Source organism: Schistocerca gregaria, chromosome X, assembly GCF_023897955.1.
Source record: "Schistocerca gregaria isolate iqSchGreg1 chromosome X, iqSchGreg1.2, whole genome shotgun sequence".
Classification (NCBI taxonomy): domain Eukaryota; kingdom Metazoa; phylum Arthropoda; class Insecta; order Orthoptera; family Acrididae; genus Schistocerca; species Schistocerca gregaria.
This window is the reverse complement of record NC_064931.1, coordinates 401,293,164-401,308,386: the sequence shown is the minus strand read 5'-3', so window position 1 is coordinate 401,308,386 and position 15,223 is coordinate 401,293,164. Positions and strand designations below refer to the sequence as shown.

The 15,223-nt window shown below is 41.4% G+C and overlaps 1 protein-coding gene and 1 long non-coding RNA gene across 2 annotated transcripts in view; both read right to left on the bottom strand.

The window, feature by feature from the left end:
* The window catches only part of LOC126298967 (uncharacterized), a 450,144-nt gene that overhangs the window by 358,363 nt on the left and 76,558 nt on the right, over positions 1-15,223 (bottom strand). The gene's annotated exons all lie outside the window — the stretch shown is intronic.
* LOC126298965 (uncharacterized) lies at positions 7,975-11,982 on the bottom strand. Its single transcript, XM_049990585.1, has one exon. It carries the CDS (start codon positions 11,394-11,396, stop codon positions 10,170-10,172), a length of 1,227 nt encoding a protein of 408 aa, XP_049846542.1. The 5' UTR covers positions 11,397-11,982; the 3' UTR covers positions 7,975-10,169.

Sequence of the window (15,223 nt, the reverse complement as noted above, 5' to 3'; positions counted from 1 at the left end):
TGTGATGACGGTCACAATGTGGTTACTGCCAAGTAAATCAAATAACCCCGCAGACTGTAACACGATGCCCATTTAAAACTTTTGTAAGACGAGAAGTATGCTAAGTAAGGCAACAATAACTCTTCAGTTAAAAATCGAAAGCAAAATTAAAAGAGCTACGTCGTCGTATGCAGTTCCATGACACACAAAAGTAGCTTGTTATCAATATCATGGATGAGAGCTCCTGAAATGTGTTGATGAACATGCAACCGTGAGTCATATATCACTCACGGATATTACTTGCTTCCTCGTCATAGTTTCGAACACTTCCACGTTCAGCTTTTTGTACGTGATATGGTGCTAAACAACATTGCTGTTCTACTCTGCTCCTCTTGTACGCTTTATAAGCCTTAAGACTTCATTCTCATGAATGTGTAGAGTTCATTTCAGCCTGGCATGTTCCACGGCACTCGAATATGCTGCCTTTGTCTTTCCCAAGAGTTTAACAGTTATCATAATTTAAAGTAAAACGAAGAACATATTTTTGGAAACTGATCCATCACTGTAAGTTATTGGATTCACTGATATTTACTCTTGAATACAAATTCATTCCCCCCTACACACACACACACACACACACACACACACACACACACACACACACACACACACACAAGCGCTTAAAATTGTAGAACAGTGCAGTATGCCTGGCAAAGATAGTTTTTTAAGTTATTGCATTGTTTTTTCAGCATTACGTCTTGGTTAAAACATAAACATACAATGGCTAAATAAAATTAAATGTTCGTGGCTGTATTTGCCGTCTTATGCAACTAAATCAAAAGCTGTTTGTTTTTTAATATACGCGACGTACTCTATATGACATGAAAATTAATAGAGTGAATAATCACCACAAAGAACTCCTGGCACTGCAAGAAAACTCTCACATACAAAGAGCCCCTGCAATGGATAAGAAAGCAATTAATGACCAAATCAATACAAGCAATAACTCATTGATCATGTTAGCCACTAAAACAAGAACAAACATAAATCTGAAACATAACTAGAGCAAATAATCAATGAATCTTCCTCGCCCTTCCTTCTCGTTCTCTCTCTCTCTCTCTCTCTCTCTCTCTCTCTCTCTCTCTCTCTCACACACACACACACACACACACACACACGTCTCCACTCAAAAAAAAAAGTTTTCACAAAGAACGATACATTTACACACAACAAAATACATACACATTCACAAAACAAATGAAAACGATGAACTACACGTACAGCACATATAAAAGACGAAAGATAAACACACAGTGACAGTTGTCAGTACTACAGACTGTAAACACACACGTGTTGATCACAAAACTATAAGTGCAAATGATGTGTTGCAATAAATGTGGATGAAAAAAAACCGAAATCGGGCAGCTAGAGCATGGGGACCGAATGAACACATCTCTAGGACCAGACTATGGGCTATCAACACAGGAAATCGTAAGTACACCAAACGCCAGTTTTACCTCACGAAATTGTGCTAATCTGAAAAACGAGTGAAAAACATGACACAATGCAACATAGTGAAATATTGTAACTACTACATAATATATGTATTATACTTATAAAAAGAAAAGCGTATTACAGGCCACTACACATGCTTTATAAATAAAAGAAACCAAACGCGTGTGGTAAAAGACAAAGCCCCGTTCTTTTTGTTGCACAGACGGAACATACCTCCATGAATTCTGAAGCAGCTAATGAACGACGGAAAACGGAAAAAATGACGAAAACTAAATTATATCTCCATGTGAACTTACAAAGACATTTTATCTATTTGAAGAACGATAATAAAATGCATAGATTCATTTTAGATATTCTAACAGACCGAAAGATTTATAAACGCTGTCCCAGAAAGACAAACTTATACTATCAAACAAGCAATTGAAAAAATACTTCTCTTCAGATTCTTGTATTGATATAGTACTACACTATAGTACTTTGACGTAACGAAAGCTGTGTTCCTGTCACTACACGACCATTTGATAACAGCGTAATATGTTGGCGCACGAGTGCCTCAGTTTCGTTGAAGTTTTCTGGATGTAATGCAAGTGTATACACTATTTTATAGTTGCTTCTATGTTTCAGTTACTGGATTTCCACTGTTTCTTACAGGTAAATTCCAAGAGAAGAGAAACTTCAAATCAAAAACCTCCCATCTCAAGAAGAAGTAACGTGTCGTGGAAACATGAGATCGGAAATGAAATGAAACTAAAGTAACCAGATGCAGTTTTAGTGAAGTGCGGCAGAGGAATATGTAAAACTAATTTATGACACGATGCGAAGGTACGAAGTGGAAATTGTCTTAAGTGATAAAAGCTGCCTTTCTTATCAAGAAAGACGTTATAGTTTGCGCTTATTTTCAAAAGACTGATTAGTTTACGGATTACATGTGAGAAGACAGGCTCCAAGTATATTTTAGATTCGTCGTTTCACGTTTGTCCGAGGTATAGCGGAGAGTGTTGTTTCTGGAGGGTAAATCAAGTGACTGATTTTAAACCAACTAACGACCCCGTCACGAATAGTTTCCGGCATTTTCTACTGTTTCTGTTGTGGGACATGACGTTGGTTTCCTGCAGCTTTTGAAAAATAGCACGAGTTCTACATAGTATTAAATTTTCTTTTTCAGAATTTTATGGTGAACCAAATTCTGTACATTTTAAAAACTAGTTACATATTTGCAAATGAACTGTGTTTCTTTAATGTCTTAAAAATTTTCACTGTCTCGAAAATGTATATTTGTGTTAGTTGTCAACAGCTTCTATTTCAGCTTATACCTTGTAACTGGTTTTCGATAACATTTCTTTTTAATTAGATTTCACTTACTCATCATTGCTGTGTAGCAGAGTAATAATATAACACAAATATTATGAAATAGGATTCTGGCAATATTTTCGCGGTTGCAGCAGTTTTCAATTTGAATAGAATATTTGTTCCTAAGTTCATGACCACGTTGTACCTTGGAAGAGTTTTTCATGTTTAGCAAAACCTTATTTTTCCCGAGCAATTTTCTTAAGTTCATAAAACGACTGCAGCGCACACAAAATGAACTCTTTATTTTCAAAACGGAGCAGGAAAATAAATTAAAGCCCTATTGCAGGGCCATCTACAGGTGAAAGCCCGAGAAGAGATTCAAAGTACTACACTTTCCCCTAATTAACAGAATAACTGAGCCAATATTAAAGAATGTTCGGTTATTCATGCTACTTTATCTAAACATTGCTGCCCATTAAAAGTCAGTCCTATTTAAATTAGTTCGCCTTCAACAGCGTGCGCATTGGACTGCACCCGAGAGCGACGGTTAAAATTAAGAATAGATTTCTGACATAGTTGGAGACACTATAGACAACAAATTCATATTGAATTTTAGATTTGTGTTTGATTGTAATAGGAACAGAGACTTTAAAGCCATTTTCTATTCCAGTAGAGAGTGGACTGCTGTGGTGGCAGCCTGGGTCACAGCACGTGTCATGATAACATCGCAGCTTTAGACCTTAAAACGTCAGATGCCGATTAAATCACAGAACAGAGTTGGGGCACTAATTTTTTGTGGGAAATTTTATTTCACTTTAGCCCTAACGCCGTCTCTTATGACTCTTCTGTCTGGCCAGAGGGCTGTTTTCGTTAATGCGTGGCGTAGCTGATGCAGGAGGTAGACGGGGAAGGGGGGAGAGGGGCAGGAAGGTGCCGCATTTAACCACAGTGGCGCCATGCTTACGCAGCCTCTGAGAAACGGCGCCTGCGTCATCTTAAATAGAAGCGATACTTCAGAGCGGACGTTTTCTCAACGATATAAGCCACAACGTCAGATTGTTTATGACATCGCCAAGACCACATCTGCATGTACAACTATGTGCCGCACGTTACTATAACACGGAATCCTTCTCACTGCACTAGTATTACAAAGAAATTTCGATTTTAAATGTTCACTACGTCGCTCTTGCTCTCAGCGTAATTGTTGTATCTCGAAACCCATACGAGTGTTAGATGCTTTTTTTCATCTCTCTGATTCCTCGACAGCTACGGAGGCTGAATTTTTTTCAGTGCCTAGACCGGAGCCGTCGACATGAGTAAATTACAAATTTTACCCGACTTCGGAAGGTATCCGATCGTTTTTCATAAAAATTCTTGACGGCTACTGACGGCATCTTTATTAAGACTGAAGAAGTAGAATTATCGGTGTAAACCAATTTCGGCCGCCGGAGCCCACGCGCATAAACCCTGACTTTTCTCAAACCATTCTAGAGTTTACAAGAAATGAGTCGAGTTTACTCTCTTTCGCTTCTAGGGGCAAGACAAACCTACGCCAGAGCAAGACTTCAACCAACGCGGGAACTTAGTTACGTCAATGAACGCTAGTTCATCCACGTTTCGGTGAAAAGTGGTATTCAGAACTTTGAAAATAACTTCCTTCTAAGGTACTCCGAGCCTCTCTACAAGTATCTGCTGATTCAGATCATACAATTTCGACAGAATAGTTATTTTTCTTGGTACACGTTCAGTAATTTCCGTTACTCCTGGTAATTCATGACAAAAATGGTTCTGAACAGATGTTTCGTCATCATTTAATTCATTATTAACTCGGGTAGAGAGGACGAGATGGATATTATTCGCCTATGCTTGCCAAATCAAGCGCGACTACTATGCTACAAACGCTGTTTCATACATTCCATCAACATGATAAAAAATATCTTACTCAGTTAACGAATAGGAGTTCAAATAAAATAGTTCCACGACGCGTTTCGCTGAAGAAAATAAGTGACTGATACATACAGATTGTTTTAATTTAAGTTTTATTGTCAAAACAGTCGCAGTTTCCTTAAAAACAGTCCAACATGGACGACGTAGGGCCAGTTACCGTTCTGTTGCCACAAGAAAATCTACGTTTAAGCTCATTTTATAACGTAGTAAGAGAATACTTACGTATATCGACGCCAGTTTTCGGATGATGTGGACAAATGTGGCTAGTAGTTTGTGTCGTATCTTCTGCTGAAATTTGCTGCTTATGATAAGTTGAACTTTTTAAATGTATTTTAAGGTTGAATTTACAGTAAAAGCTCTTGGGACAGATCAGTAACAAGAGATTTGGAAAGAATATGGTAAGGGGCTCTACTGGCCACGTGTTGAAGTTCTGTTCTGTGCACGTCTGAGTGAATAAGTGAAATATGCACTACATAAATCAACAGGTCGCACCATGAACTGAATCGGGCTCTCTTTATAATTCGACTTGTTGACGTAAGTTATATTACACATAAAACACATTATTAGAACAGTTATATAAAAAGTAACTCCATATCATATTCATCTAATATTTTGCCTCTGCAACTCTGTGTCTGAGTTCTACGAACTTGGATGGCAATTATTTGAAGGGTTCTTACTTTATATGCACACTTAAACGTGGCTCAAAAACATGTCTACTAAGAATTCATACAGATGTAGGCAGCAAAATGAGAAGGTGTGATTAAAAAATTCTGCGGGTGACTGTGAAAAATGTATTTATAAATTATTTTTACTTAGTCTTTGTCAGCAAACATTTTATTTCCTCAAAATTTCCGCGTGGCCCACTTGGGGCAGAGAAACAGAGAGGAGATAGTTTCTCATTTGATTCCGTGATTACTGGGTGCACATAACAAAGCAGTAATAACAACTGAAGGGTCCTATTTCTTTCAATACTGTTGCAATGGAGTTTAACACTGACTACTCTCTTTGACAAATATTTCTCATGCCATAAACCAAAAGAAGTTACCATTAGTTCCCCTCCCTACAAACTCGTAAGTCTTCAAAAGCCTCGGGAGAGCGACTGTCCCACATGATTAGTTTGTTATTTGAGCCTGTGATTTGTAACTGGTGCGGCAGAACATAAGGACCAAACAATGTTCACCTACATGAAAGGGGAAATGTTCTGAAATAAAAGATACGTCATTGCCCAGTATAATAAAGGAAATTGAACTCCAGGGCACGGTCAATTTCGCGATCGTTGCTTTATCTCGGTTACGACCAGCAAACGGGCAAGTTTAGGACTAACACAGTCCGCACAAACGTCGTAGACACAGAAATGAATTCTTACAATTTAGTCAGCAAAGACCTATGACAACAAGTATAGGGAATCAGTATTCTTCAGTTATGAGCGGACATACACACACACACACACACAAACGCGTGTGCGCATACACACAAACGAAGCTCACACAGCATGAATATCAGCAACACAATTTTGGCTCATCAGAAACAAATAGTAAAATTTTATTACACCCTGAGTGACAGCTAAAAATCACGTGTTAAAAGTAAGCCTCTATCATTATTATCTCAAGCTTGATTCATTGTGCAAGCCCCTTAAAACCGAAATATTACTTTCACCCACAATTATTTCACCTGTACCAAAATACGTGTACAGCCGAAAAAAATTGGAGTAATGTGAGACGTGTTATCGTTAAACATCTATCAGCGAATTCTGTGATACAGGTGAAACATTTGAGTCATGTTATTTTCTGTAGGACATCTTGGCACGAAAAAATATTTAACAATGCAATCACTGTTATCTTTCATAAAAGTACTACAACATCTGAAAATGAACTTACACTTACGTATCGGTGATAATAGCAGTCAAGGATATGATTTCAATTATTCATCAGCTTAGTAGCTGGCAGCTAATTCACAATAATTTATATTTCCATACACTCACGGCTACATGAAAGATGACAGAGATGTTTTAACTGTAACAAAACAACTCTCTGCAGCTACGTCGTTTAAGACCACGTACGAAAAGATGTAGTTATGAACTGAAAGATGTTTAAAAATACAGCTCTGATATAAATCATGTTCTTTAAGCAGTCGTTAACAGTGAGTGGCGTTATTACATGTAGAACATTTTAAAAACTTCTGATCACTTCAATCTCGTGGTTCCTGTATATTCTGCTCACACTTGCAATGCACAAATTAAACGATATATCAGTCACTACATGGAGAAGGTTAAAAGGTTTCGCAAATATTCCGAAACTCAATCATAACTTTCAAATTCCCAGTAGACATAAATGAAAAAAGTCAGATCTATAAATGAGAACAACATGAGCATTGATATTAATGTAGTCCAGTTAGTCGAAATAAAAGCTTTTCAGATTACGTACGCTTCGAAGTAATCCGATCTGAAAGAATCAGGATGCATACTGAAGATAGAAAGAAGGTAGGATGTCAAGGTATGTTGCAAAAACTTTGAACGCAAATTTATGAAATAAGTCTCATATTTACTTAAAATATGTTTATGCTACATTATAGAAAACATTATAAAAATAAACAAACATATAAATATGCCACATAGAGCTACTCTGTTAAACATTTTCTTTGAAAGTGGAATACTTTACAAGTAGTAAACATTTTTTACAACACGTTAAAATAATTTTTCCAAACTTCAACGCTTAATTTTATTCAAAATAAGGAACAACAAATAAATGTCAAGCCACGAAAAATATTGTCTACATCCCACATAACGCAGAGTTGCCCATAATTTAACAGTTAACAACAGTGTCATAGGCAATTAAGTTTTGGAAAAGTAAGACATATGAACTGTATATAACCTGCAAGCAATTCATTGGTTTAGCGAAATACAAGCTAGAGAAAAGTAACAATTACGAATATTGCTCATGTCATAAAGGCACTTTAAAGAAGTATTCTGCCACTTGCGTATATTTTGTTAATGCTTTCTGTTGTCAATTTCTGTTGCAGCGTCTACTCTATAATGCAAACATTCAGGAACAAACTGTGGAGCTCTGACACATCACCAAAGTTGTTTATTAAGCTTTTTAATTCAGTTGAAACTGTCTGGTCTCTTAAGCAATACTACTATTTCACTCCAATTATTTAGAAATACATCGGTTTTTTAAACCAGTAACATGGTAAATATCTTTCAGAATTTAATTACTAGTACTGGAGTTTTAGGAACAGGTTCAGTAAAAATTGTTGAATGTGAATGTAGCTGATAAAGGATTCACTCGCTTAAATAGTGTTAGTGGTCCTAACAACCCGTGTTGCACATTTCATAGAATATTTAACTTTAAATCGGATTTATGTCAAAGACAGATACACACAGCTGTAAAGGCACAGAGAAAAACTGTAACAAGCGAAAAATGTAATGAGTTCCAGAGTATTATGACCGATTTCAACAAAATGTAGTCCAATGTAGTCAACAAAACAGATAACGCTCTCAAGTACAACATACGCCCTTAATGGACGCAATTTACGTTAAAATCTCAGTACAGACTCCAAAAACGTCTAATGATTACTTGACAAACTGTTATTTGTATTTATAAACTATATGGAGTTTGGTCATAGAACTATCACATCCAGTCACCTTGAGGAAGACATCAGTACGCATGCTAACAGCAAAATAAGGCACAAGAGAGTATTGGCACATGTTTAATTTCACTGTGCAATGAAACAATATGCAGTGAAATTTTTCATTGTATCCACTGTACAACAGTAATTATTTACAGCAGATATACACAAGCACTTATTTACAAGCCTAAACTATTTACAGATATTCACAGATCATTTTAACTACAGGGTATAAATTTAAAACGTGATACTACCGAGTTTTTAAAAATCGCACAAAAACTGTGTTACTTTATGTATACCAGGAAGTCAACAAATAGACCTCATTTGTAAACAGCTTACTATAAAAATTTCGGTTTGTGAACTGCGCAAGTCACGTCGAAAAAGGGTGTCATAGTTAAATATGTGAGTAATAAATTTCTTCCATTAAGTACCTATCAACACGAAAAGGCCATCCATAAGCGTTTGTTAATTTGTAACGGTATATTAGGAATCTCGTATCAACAATTGAAACATTTATGCTGATGTTCCAAGTCGAAAAATAACTTCATCTAAAAATACACATTTGATTACCCTTGCAGGAATAAAGATCATTCCTATTCTACTTGAACTTCCAACGGCTTAGATAGAGGACTAGACATTTTAATAATCTTAGTAACAATGCAGTATAAATAGATTTGTAGCGTTCATAAAGAAACAAGAAATATAAACCTATGGCACACTTCTTAATTTTAAGATACTGAAAGGCACACCTGCTTTCTATGGGCTTTGTAGTAAGCATACCGTAATGTAACAACACGAACTACCACAATGTTTACCATATTTTTGGCACATCTGTGGCTTGTACAGTAACTTAATTCAAAGTAAAATGCTAAAGTCTACAACAGTACAAGTAAAATATGAACTAGTTCATGTGGTCCATAGAGTACAGTTTCTTTTAAAAAGCACTACGAGCGAAAATAAAGGAACAAATCTCAGCCTATCAGGTAAACAGTAGGCCTAATTCAGTCTGTTCACAGAACAGAATAACCTTATATTCCGTGACCGGTTATGTCATTTGAAACAGCCTCGAACGTTTCTGTGTATCAAATATATTGTCTTGTGTTTGGGATTATTTCATCAAACACTTTTCACCCATAATTCCAACGGTCAAACACCAGTTACACACAGACATTTACCAGAACATTAGTGGTTGAGTACATCGACTGGTTTCTGTTCAATCCACAAAAACTGAAATATTTTATTAGTTACTTTTGAATTTAAGCAGTACTTCAGGAAATAAACACATAAAGAGAGAAGAAACAAGTAAGCTGTCAAGGTAATCCCCTTATGTTATTGACGGTAACATTCCCGAATTAGGTACGATTTCGTACCAGAACATCTATCGCATTCCAAAATAGCACATCTACATTATATCTAAGGATCACAATATACTATTATACTACGCTATAAGTACTGTAATCGAATAATATCTCATAGATTCCCACAGGTACGTCAGATATGGACCCCAAGTATTACAATCAGTACGTTTGTAAAATAGGTGGTGTTACATGAAGAGAGAAAACCGAAACTTCCCACGCAAAACTTGTGTTACAATGAAGTCAGCTACTACCGCTGCAGTATTTGCCAACAACATTGTGAATGCAACAGTGATGTCGATGTGCATGCCAAATACTGCGAGTAGCATTGACGCTCAGTGAACTGGTGAACTTACGTGAGTGATATTACGGAGACAACCACTACAAAATGTTCTCTAAGGCTAGTCTGTAAGCAACAGGGCAGATTACGAGAATGGCGAGGGAAGAAGAATTGATTCACCTGAATAAGTGAATGTTGTGAGGCGGCGGATGTGGCGGAGGCGGTGATCTGAAATCCAGGGGGTAGAGGTGATCGGGGTGCGTGACGAAGCCGTGGTAGACGGCCAGCATGCGCGCCGAGTAGCAGCAGCAGCCCCCGTGCGCGTGGGTGGCGGGTGCGGGGGCGGCCACGTACGGCGGCACGGGCGGGTAGAGCGCCGGCACCGAGCACACGACGGCGCGCTCCGCGGGCTCCGGCTTCGACTCCCGGCGTTCCACCTTGAGGCAGAGCGCCGTCTCCTGCACGTCGGCGCTGGGCACGCGCGGGAAGGCGCAGTTGTCCCCGATGACGCACACGTCGGCTCGGACCTCGTGCGCCGGCCTCAGGGGCTCCGGCTCGTCCAGACGGGCCTTCTTCGCGCAGGCCAGACTGTCACAGGGATCGCAGTCCAGCCTCCTCTTCCGAAGGTCCCAGCAGTGCTGACTCGCGGCTGTTGACTCCGGCTCGTCGTTGTCGAGCCAGCGGCCGAGGCGCTGCCGGTACATGCCGCCGCGGAAGGCGGCCTCGCCGCGAAGTTCCACCTCCTGTCCCAGCCACTTCTGCACTTGCCTGCGGTTGATGCCGAACTTGCGCGCCGTCGCGCGCTGGTTGCCGTGGCACGCGCGGTCCGCGTGGAACGCGTCCAGCACCTCAAGCTTGAACTGCAGCGAGAAGGAGCGCCGCTTGCTGAGCGCCGCGCTCGTGAAGTCGAGCGCCTGGTCCGGCTCCTGCACCGACATGATGTCGATGTCGTCGTCGCCGTCGTCGCTGTCGGCGTCGTCGTCGTCGTCCTCGTCGTCGCCGTCCACGTCGACGTCGACGTCGATCTCCGGCTCGCCGTCCGAGCGCTCTGGCGGCGGGCGGGCCAACTGAGCGTCGTCGTCGCGCTGTCTCGCAGGGCTCAGGTTCAAGGCCGCGTCCGGCGCGGGGCCCAGCGACGTGCGCAGGGACGCCTCGGCCTGCAGCCACTTCTGAATCTGGCGCCGGTGGATCCCGTACTTCCTGGCCGTCGCCCTCTGGTTGCCCCTGCAGTCCGCGTCCTGCCTGTACGAGTCCAGCACCTGCAGCTTGAACTGCGGCGCAAAAATTCTGCGCGAGCCCGCGACCCGACCGTCGCGCGGGGGTGTCTTCCCGGCCGCTTTCTTCTCGTGCAAGTCCTTCACCTTCGGCTGCTCCGCCGATTCCCGGCCGAGCCCTTGGGCCATGCTGTCGGAGCAGTGCTTCGCCGCGCGATCATACAGAACAGCCGGCCGCCGCGATTTCGACACTCGACTAAGGCGCAGCTCCCCTCCTCATTCTTGGCAGAGATAGTCCCCCTCCTCTCTGCGAGCGGGAAACTCGAGATAATCCGGCGCCATGTTGCGCTAGCGGGAAACTCCGGAGAAATGTCGCCGCCCACTGACCGCGCACGTGCCCGCTCGCGGAAGAAAACTGGGAAAGAAACTCCGCACTCGCTTGTCTGGCGTGCACACACACACACACACGGACGCTAACTGGTTCCCCGTACGCTGCGCTCCGATCCTTCGGCCTCGGCTACCTAGGCTACACTGAAGGATTTTTCACGGCAATCCGAACTATGAGTGACGTGTTTCAGAGGGCGGCAGCGGGGAGGGGTGGGGGGGGGGGGGGGGAAGGCGCGCGGTGGAGGGGGAGAAACGAGTTTTAGACGCCGCGTTGTCGCTTTAACCGAAAGAATGCGCGGCCGGAAAAGGCGCGTCGGGCGCGGATGTGAGGACGCGGCGGGCCGGGCAGAGGCGCGGTGTGAAATGCGCGCCGGAGCAGGCAGCGGCGAGTAATGGCCGGCGAGCGGGCGAGCGGCGACACAGAGTCTGGCGCGGCGCGCGCCGGCGTGGCAACAGCGCCCGCGGCCGCGGCCGCCGCCGGCCCAGACAGGGTGACGCCAGGCTTTCAACAGGCGGCACGCAGCCTACCTCGGCCACTCCTGCCGGCCGGCCGCGCCGCGCACCGCCGCTCCGCCGCCACCGAAATAATTCGGGTCGCTGACCCGTATTCACGTGGACGTCACACAGTCCGCTCTGCCAATGCCCGAGATCGCTCCCGACTTCCGGCGCTTCTGGCCGGTCTCAGTCTCGAGCGTGCGACTCGCTGCAACTCGACAAATTGCCCTCACAGCCGGTACCTCAACTCTCCGTAACACCTCAGTAAGCCGCGCCGTCGCATTGTTAACCGTTTTCTGGTGTGGTGGCTTAACGTTGCAGAGGCTGGTCCCTCAGACGAACACAATAAACAAATCAATAAATCTGAACAATCAAGTTTGCCAAGATCGCTAGCACATTTTTTTTTTTTTTAGTTACTATGAGCGGTTTCGACAGATCTTTGCTGTCATCGTCAGATCTTGTAACATTATTAATTGTACATGCTTATTACAACACTGAAAGTCACATACGTCACTATTACACTATCAAATTTCTTTGTCCAGTATCTTTGTCAAATATCTTTATTAAAGAAATTTGATGGTGTAATAGGGAACTTTGTCAAATGTCGTCAAATATTTGATCAGATCTAGGGCCTCGCCGTAGATTTGATCGAAGGAGTCGCTTGTCTTCTGTTCACTGCAATGTGACATGTCACCACGTGGAGAGCTAGCATCGCTGCAGCGTTCTGTCATCTGTAGTGTTCTTACAAACACTGCCGATAAATACAATTGGTGTGTACCGACAACTACAAAATTAATAGAGATGTATGAAGTTGATGAGGCGTCTTAAAACGTGAGGCATCCTGAATACAAAAATTGATTAAGAAGATTTGAGACCTGACCTGACCTGACCTAACCTAACCTAACTCTCCCCTGTAGCAAGGTATCCAAGTGTTACAGTGAGCCTGTCTTCTGCAGATATAGCAGTTCGTAAATGAATATTGTGCTTTGTGATATGAGGATACACTTCACTGAGCACATACAGAAATGTATGCTCATCCATTCTTAATTAATTGATGTACGACTTGACGTCTTCCACTGTAAGCTCACGTAACAAGTTATGTTGAATGCTTTAATCGTGTCGTCGTAAAAACCCAGGCTTCACCTAGGTACGTTTCCTTTTTTTTTTCCCGCTTCTCTTCTGCATGTACACACAGTGCAATTGTGGTACATGCAACTGGTGCGGTTAATAACAAGTTGTTGTTGTCAGCCATCTTGAACTTTGACGAAAAATATGATGACAATGTAATACCCCTTTTTAGCGCCACATCAAAGATCTTTGTCAAATGTATTTGACGAATATTTGATCACATCTTTGATCAAATCTTTGATAAAGAAATTTGATAGTGTAATACCGGCCATAGTGATGTAGTGTCAAGTTGCGGTTGTGGTGTCAAACGAGCAGTGTATGACGGGACATCAGCACAACATGCAGAATGTTTTAATTGTGTGTTTTTTATTTGTGACATGCTAATGTTCCCTGACACGTTTTATTGACGCAACTTAACTATGTGACTTTGAGTATTGTAACAACCGTGTACAACTAGTAATGTTATAAAATGCCATGACGACAGCGTAGATCTGTCGAAACCGGTCACTCTAATAAAAAGAATTGCTAGCGATCTTGGCAACCTCGAGTCTTCAAGAATAATATGACTTTCAGATCGCTGCCAACGATGCAGTGTCGAACTTATATAAATTTATTAGTATTTCAAATACAAACAAGAATAGAACTGTCCTCGACTCATTTCCCTTTATCTTAGGGACTGTTTATAAGTAAATGTGGCAGTAAACATTAAGCAAATAGTTTTGAACCCTCTGATAAAATAGATATATACTAGATTAGAACCAATAAACTAAGGACATTCGAGCAATACTTTTGAACATGTGCACACAATATACATCAGAATATGTAATAAATTTAAGAAATTTTGAAGAAAACAAAAAAAAAATACTCATACAGAAACCAATCATTTCACACACTGCACTTAAAGTCCTTGCACAAAACTTCATTAAGTTCAAGACATATGTTTTTTTTTTTGCACTTTCTGTAGTGGTATTTCGAGTTCCTGTTTTGTTTTTATGTACATATACGGCATTCACAGTCACTCCGAGTCTGTTATTAATGTGTCCTTTAAAAATGGAGGCTTAAATCAAACGTACCTGAGCAATCCATAACAAGTCCACTAGCCTTACGACTAATAAGAGCACAAAGAGGCTCATCAAACTGCAAAGATACAAAGTAAAACATGTCTTTTAACTAACAGCCAAGGATGTTTTAGCACCACAGACTCTTTTGTGGTGAGCCTTGGGCACCGAACAATGCCGCTTCCACATACAAAAGCCGCTACGAAACAAACGAAATCGTAGCGGGTAGAGCAACGTGAACGAGGAAGGTACACGGCAGGTTAGCTCGCACACTCTATTGGTAGAAAAAATAATCAACAATGTTGAAGGATTCGGTCTGTGAGGCCGTGCCACACTAATGGAGGGTTAAGCCAGAATATTAATTCATTTTTACCTCGTAACTGAAGGTAAGATAAGATAAGATATGATACTGTGAGAAGAATTTCACAGAGCACGCAAATAAGTAAGTCGAGATGAGACTTCTGGAGTAGACGACATTCCCTCAGAATTACTGAGATCCTTCGGTGAGCCATCCAAGACAAAACTGTTCGACGTCGTGTGCGAGGTATGTGAGACAAGTGAAATACTCTCAGACTTCAAAAAGATTGTAATAATTCCAATCCCGAAAGAGGCAGGTGCTGGCAGAGCTATCAATTTAATAAGTCCAAATTGCAAAATACTGATACGCATTATTTAGAGAGCAATGGAAAAATTGGTAGAGACCGACCCCGGGGAGGACAGTTTGAGTTCTGGGGAAACCTAGTCACGCAAGGCGGTACTGACACTTTAACATTAATCTTGGGAAATAGTTTCAGATACATTTAATTCGAGTAGATTACATCATCCTAGTTTCATTTTCGTATGTCTTACTACTTCTAATAACCTTGTTCATCTAATATCTCTTTTCAAGACACTATCCATTCCCGTTTGTCTCATCTTCCATGTCCTTTACCGTCACTGACAGAACTG

What these genes read in the sequence shown, in the direction of transcription:
- LOC126298965 (XM_049990585.1), bottom strand. Translation starts at nt 11,396, where the DNA reads ATGGCCCAAGGGCTCGGCCGGGAATCGGCGGAGCAGCCGAAGGTGAAG.